Below are 7,093 nucleotides of genomic sequence, written 5' to 3'. Positions count from 1 at the left end.
AGATCCAGGAGTACATCAGAAAGATGGCCCCCAAAGATGAAGGGCTTAGTGAATACCTCAGGCAGCAGAAACCCGAAGATTAGGACAAGGAAGATGAAGAACAGTCATGGAGGGGGAAGCCGCTGCAGGGTTGCAGGCTGTGCAAGGATGCCCCTGAGACTGTACAGCACATAACAGCAGGGTGTAAGATGCAGGCAGGAAGTGCATACACAGAACGCCACAACCAGGTAGCTGTCATAGTGTATAGGATTATCTGCCACGAGTATGGGTTGGAAGTCCCAAGGTTTAAAATGGAGGACACTTCCTAAGGTAGTCAAGAATGACCGAGCTAAGATCCTGTGGGACTTCAAGATCCAGACTGACAAACTGGTGATGGCTAACCAACCAGACATCGTGTTGATCGACAAACAGCAGAAGAAAGCAGTAGTGATAGATATGGCAATCCCAAGCGACAGCAACATTGAGAAGAAGGAACACGAGAAGCTTGAGAAATACCAAGGGCTGAAAGAGGAGCTAGAAAAGATGTATATATATATATGATGCCGTCAGGAACACATCATCTGCAAAAAGCAGCCATGAGATCCTGAGCCCACCAAACTGCAACCCCTCCCCACCCCGACTACACCTCATTATCCCGTCCATAAATATTACAAAGAGGATTGATGACTAAGCGCAGCCCTGGCAGAGGCCAACCCTCACCTGGAACGAGTCAGACTTACTGCCGAGAACCCAGACACAACTCTCGCTTTGGTCATACAGAGATAGGATAGCCCTGAGAAGAGACCTCCCCACCCCGTACTCCCGCAGCACCTCCCACAGTGTCTTCCGGGGGACCCGGTCATACATCTTCTCCAGATCAACAAAACACATGTAGACTGGTTGGGCATGCTCCCAAGCTCCCTCCAAGATCCTTGCGAGAGTGAAGATCTGATCCGTTGTTCCAGGACCAGGACGGAATCCGCATTGTTCCTCCTCAATCCGAGGTTTGACTATCGGACGAACCCTCCTTTCCAGCCCCTTGGAGTAGACTTTACCAGGGAGGCTGAGAAGTGTGATGCCCCTGTAATAGGCACACACCACCACCACCACAGTCTGCCACTCCATAGGCACTGTCCCAGACTTCCACGCAATGTTAAAGAGGCGTGTCAACCCAGACAGCCCCTTTACACCCAGAGCTTTCAATGTGTGGCAATGTGAGACTAGCATCAAGCTAACATAGACATTGGGTTTTTTTAACATGGCAACTGGTGATCTTCGACGCTCGGGAGGGAAAGGACAATTCTATTCAGTATTTTGAAATTCCAATTCTGTCATTAGAGACACTATACTACAGATCTGTTTTATACACATTTCATGATGTTTTTGTTGTTGTCATCCTTCAGATATCAGATTGCAGCTAGTCTCAATATGCATCGCTACGCCTTGGTGTTTGGGGTAAACACCTTCATGTCCCTGCTGCTGCAGTCTCTCCTCACATTGGTGGTGGTGGACTCAGCTGGCCTCGGCCTTGACATTTTCACTCAGGTGAGGCGGTAGAACAAGCTCTTCCCCCCTTTAGTTGCCTATGAAAACATACGTAAAGAGACCTATGCTGTTTATCCACCTCCCGCAGTGTAGATTTTATTTATAGTTGTCTTGTTTTCTTTCCTCAGTACCTCATCTATGGCGGCTACTTTGCTGTAATCTCAATGGTCTTTCTCTTTGCTGGGCTTTGTAAATTGGCCTACTGGAGACGCTCCAAACAAGAGGAGGAGGGCCTAGCCAACAGCCAAGCTTAAACAGAGTTAGACTCTCCTCCAATCGGGGACATCCTCTCATGCAAATAGGACATACTGTACATTATTATGATAGATGTTGTTTAGCTTCTCAGATACTAAAGCACCATAGGGGAATAAGCACAGTGTCCCCACAATGTGAGCTTCTCTAATCTCTTCAACCACATAGTTGTTTTCATTGTACTTTTCTGTATAATGACTGCAGACTACTCACTGTGGCTTTCCCTTCACTTATTAAAACAACAAGCTAACAGACACACAGCCCTGACATATTATAATATGGTTGTTATGGCTATCATATTAGATTTGAGTTGGACATGGTTTACACACTTTTAATGTTGAAATTTAATGGTGGGCAGTCAATGTCAGTGGGTTTATTACAATTGGTGTAGACATTTGATTCAGTGTGGAAAAAAGAAAGATTGATCAATGCAATTATTCAAGGGCGTTTTCACAGCTACCTCATTTGGACTTTCAGATTTTACAGTTTGGTCTGAACCAAAATTGGAGGTGAGGAATGTGATCAGAAGACCAAATTTTGGTCCTCCAGGTTTGCACACACTGCAGAAGGGATTTTGGCCCTCTCCTCCACACAGATCTTCTTTAAAAATCATACACTGTGATTTCTGGATTTTGTTTTTTAGAATATGTCTCTCACAGTGGACATGCACCTACAATGAAAATTTCAGACCCCTCCATGATTTCTAAGTGGGAGAACTTGCAAAATAGCAGGGTGTTACTTACTTGTGACATACTCATTTTCCTCACTGTATATAATAGCACAAAGTCACAATATTTCAGAAAATACTCCCAAACCATATTCTACATCTGCCGCAGCATGCCCACAACAGAGCGCGTCCATTATGAACCTGAAGCTGCACAGACTAGGTGCAAGGCGCGCTGCAGCAGCTCCGTGGTCTGTGCCGCTGCTCGTCTCTATTTTTACAACGAGAGTGGACACTAAGTGATGCACACAGAGCTCTGTGTTTCTATTATTTTCCTAAGGATTATTCTTCTTCTTCTCACTATTCTTCTCACTATTCTTCTCCACTTCTCACTGGCGCTATAGAAAGTGAAAATGTGTTTTGTGCTAAAACTCCCACACCGGACATTAAAAAAACATCCACAAGTTCCCTGGATCCAATTATATAGGCCACTTCCATCTAAACTTTTATGCATGAAATATTGTGATTTATCAAAAACCTACTTTGTTGAACTCCTCCTAGACCTGACAAACAGTTAACAAAATAATTTTCATGGGATAAACATTGCACATATTACGCACAAACAAATTTGTCTAGCTAAATATGAAAGAACCAACTTTGCCACTTTTCGACCAAAATAAATGCTATCAACGCAAAACTTTAGATTCTAGCCATGACCCTTTGGAGGTCTGTAGGCCACACATTTTAAAATAATTGACCACTAGGTAACGCTACAACCTGTTCATCACATTCCCAACTGGCACCGTTCAGACACCGCCTACCAAGTTCCTGGGTCTGGCCAAGGTTTCTTCCTAAAAGGTTCCTAAAACAAAGTTTTTCCTCGCTACTGTCACACTATGCTTGCCGTTGAGGGAATTACTCGAATTTTTGGGACTTTATAAATTATAGTGTGTGATGTAGACCTAATTGTAGTGTCTTGAGATAACTCTTGTTATGATTTGAAACTATAAATACTTTGATACCATAAATAAAATTGAATTGAATTATGACATAGAGTCTTTATTGATACATCACTGAATTCAGCAGGGAGTTCCCTTTTCAATGGTGACGGTTTGCCGTGTCTGAGCAAATGCACGGCCACAAGGATCGGCGTTCACCATTAACTGCGACACGCGCAGAGGAGCAAGGGCACATCCAACGTTGCTTGCAGCTTTAGTTATGCTTTTATTATTACGCAAAATGAATTGCTTTTTTGGGGACCTTCCAATACTCAAAAACTAAAGATACTTTGCACATGCATCAGGCCTAGTGGACGATGCAGTCCTCCTTTCTCGCCTTAAGCATTGTGTATGCATCAGAGGCTTGGGGTTCAAATGGTTTAGCTCCTATTTGGCAAATAGAAGCTTTTTTGTTATGATTGGTGACCTCTCCTCGTCAGTTGCTCCTCTCTGTTGTGGGGTACCCCAGGGATCCATTCTTGTTCCCATTCTTTTTTCTTTATTGATGCTACCTTTAGGGACCATTACAGGAAAGCACAAGCAGATGATTTGCAAATCTTTTTGTCTTTGAAAGTAAATGACAGTGTCACACTAAACTCCCTTCTTAGTTGTACCACTGATATTGTAATAATCCTGATACTGTGGCTTTCAGAAAACTTTTTTTTAATTTGAATGAAGATAAAATGGAGTGCATAATTTCAGTACTTTAGGCATGCAAAATGGTCCAAAATGGTTTGAGTTTGGGAGTTCTGGCATCTTACACTAGGTCAGCTGTCAAAAACTTGGGGGTTACTTTGATTGCAGCATGAAATTTGACAAACGGATCAGCAATGTTGCTACAATGTGCTTTTTCCAACTTTGTCTCCTGGCTAAAGTTAAGCCTTTCCTTAGTAGGCACGACCTAGAAAAAGCCATTCATGCTTTTATTAGTTCAAGGTTGGACTACTGTAATGCCCTCTATGTTGCTCTGAATCAGACGTCCATCTCATGTCTTAAACTTGTGCAAGATGCTGCTGTTCGCTTTTTAACAAATACATCTAGACGTGCACATATCACTCCTGTTCTCCACACCCTGCATTGGCCCCCGGTGGGTTTTAGAATACATTTTAAGATTTTCTTGTTTGTTTTTAAGGCTTTAACTGGTCTGGCGCCAGAGTAGTTGTGTGAAATTTTAACTTTGCGGGAGCACGACTGGTCATTGCAGTCTTCAAATTAGCAAGTTGTAGAAGTTCTAATGTCCAGGTATAAACGGTGGGGTGATCAGGCTTTTGCAGTTGCTGCCCCGAGACTCTGGAACAAGTTAACTCCTGATATTCGCACAACTACAGATGTAGACTGTTGCGAATCCCACTTGGAGTGTCCAAACGTCGGGACTCAATTAGCTAAGGAATCACTCTAGCTTTGATTATGTATATGATTTATTAATAAACAGAGCAATGCATTCCGGGCAGTAAATACGTGCACGGTCCTTAATGGAACATGACTAGTTCAGAGGTCCCTAAGAAAGGCCCTTAGCAGAGGTATCCAACAGCTTATAAGGGTTCTCCTTAAGGGAGCCCTATTGGTTAAAGCGTCACTGGGCAGATCATATCGCCTTAGCAACAGTATTTCTATTGGCTGGGTGGGCGCGACATCCTGTTTCAGTCTTCAGAAATGTGTCTGTGTGTGTGTGTATTGGGGGTCTTTCCTGTGAAAGATCCCCTTGGTTCTTCTCCATTGTGAGTGAGCACGTGGCTTTCTGGCCTTACTGTATGTGCTGTTCTCTTGCTAGTTGTAATGCTTAACAACAAGGTCGCTCCCACCTGGATGCCAAGCAACAACACATTTCTCCTTCATTCAGTGTCTGAGCTCTGTTTCATTTGCTTATGCATAAGTTCATTCACAGTATCTAAATATGATCACAATACCTGAGTATAATTTCCCACAAGACCTAAGGTCTTGTGGGAAAAAATGTATCTGTTTAATCTGGGTTTTAATACGAAGCAGTGGTGTGACAATTTCATTCTTCTGTTTCTTTGTAACCTTTTCTGATTTTACTGTTTCCTATGTTCACAAACAATTTTCGCCTTCCTAACAGTTTTTCCCCACTGAGTAACACACCAGCTGAGAAGTCAACTCTGGTTATTGGGAGCAGAGCATGAGGTTGGCAGCTACGGCGGCTGCAGTCGTGTGTCCCTTGGGCCAGAGCGGGCGATATTACCCAAATTGGAACTCACTAAAATTAATGTTGAACACTTTGTGCATATGCAAACAGCCGCATGTCATCCTTCAACCGCTGGTTGTAAATGTGCTGTACTTACATAGCGCTTTTCTAGTCTTAACAACTACTCAAAGCGCTTTTACATTATACAGGAAACATTCACCATTCACATACATTCATACACGAGGCTGCCGTACAAGGTGCGACCTGCTCATCAGATAAACACTCACACACATTCACACTCCAAATTCGCGGCATCGGGGGCAACTTTGGGTTCAATGTCTTGGCCAAGGACACTTCGACATTGGACTGCAAGGCCAGGGATTGAATCACAGAGCTTCCGACCAATCTTACCAAGTCTGTTATCAGCCATAAACCATGACAACCCAATTCTGATATTGGTAATCAGAGGTGCAGTGCAATGCGCTGCTCTTTGCTTCCACTGGGTCAATCACCCACTCATAGTCTAATAACCACGATGTCTGTGTCCCAACTCAGATCGGTTAAATCAAAAGTAAACAAAGAGACCCAGGCTGAGAAGAGCAACAGAATCTGCCCATATTGCAAGGTATGGATGCATTTACCTAGGAAAGGAAATCGATTTGACTAGAAGTTGACACAGTGGGTCCACAGTTCAGATACATTAAAATACCTAACTGAAGGACCTCTACTGCTCACTTTTCGTACACAAATACAATTTGATGGTACGATTGGTTACTCTTACTTAAGCAAGGTTGTGTGTGCAACACTTTTGTTTGCATAAACGCTCTCCCACGTATTCCTAACTGTACTTAAGCAATTAGTTAAGGATCTGAGGTTATAAAGTGAAATGTATTTCATGCATTCAGTCAACTTCAACGGTCATCTTTATGTTGTACTATACAGGTTTATTTTATTTTATTATATTTCTGTACTTACCCTGTTGTTTTATTTCAAATATCCTAAAAACACAAGATGAACAGACGGCTTCAGCTCAGGATGAGGCTGTCTACACCAAAAGGTCATCACTGCTGCAGAGAATCTGGCTCTTCTGCTGCCGTCAGAACTGTCATTCTAGGAGTGAGCTCCCCAAGTAACTAACAACAAATTCTACTCCAGCCCCCTCTATCTATTTGAATAAACTGAAAGTACCGTAAGGATGGTGTTAATTTGGGTTCTTTGATAAATAATGTACTAGTTCTGGTGGTATATTGTGTCTGTGATGTACTGACGTTAAAAATATACTGCATGTAGAAGGTGATCTGTCACTCTCAATCATATCAAATGATATGATCTATATAAGCAGATGATGCTCATCTTATTTTCAAGGTAAAAGGAAAATTATAGGTCTCAACAAATACATTTTCATGTCAAACAGGAAAACTACATCTGCTAATGAAAACCATGTCATGATTGAAAGCTACAGAGCAGCTATTTCATGGACCTGACATGTTCTGGGGCATTTAGTGTTTAAGG

General features: G+C 42.6%; 1 protein-coding gene across 1 annotated transcript in view; it reads left to right on the top strand.

The window, feature by feature from the left end:
• The window catches only part of LOC117939158 (thiamine transporter 1-like), a 19,164-nt gene extending 17,150 nt beyond the window's left edge, over nucleotides 1–2,014 (top strand). Inside the window, 2 exon segments of the mRNA XM_034864217.1 lie at nucleotides 1,383–1,524; nucleotides 1,653–2,014. Coding sequence (XP_034720108.1) covers nucleotides 1,383–1,524; nucleotides 1,653–1,778 — 268 coding nt within the window. The 3' untranslated portion in view covers nucleotides 1,779–2,014.
• Nucleotides 2,015–7,093: the final 5,079 nt, after the last annotated feature.

The sequence above is a fragment of the Etheostoma cragini genome, chromosome 24 (genome assembly GCF_013103735.1).
Source record: "Etheostoma cragini isolate CJK2018 chromosome 24, CSU_Ecrag_1.0, whole genome shotgun sequence".
In the NCBI taxonomy this organism is placed as follows: Eukaryota; Metazoa; Chordata; class Actinopteri; order Perciformes; family Percidae; genus Etheostoma; species Etheostoma cragini.
The sequence above is the reverse complement of the archived record's forward strand: the minus strand, read 5'-3'. Positions and strand labels throughout refer to the sequence as shown.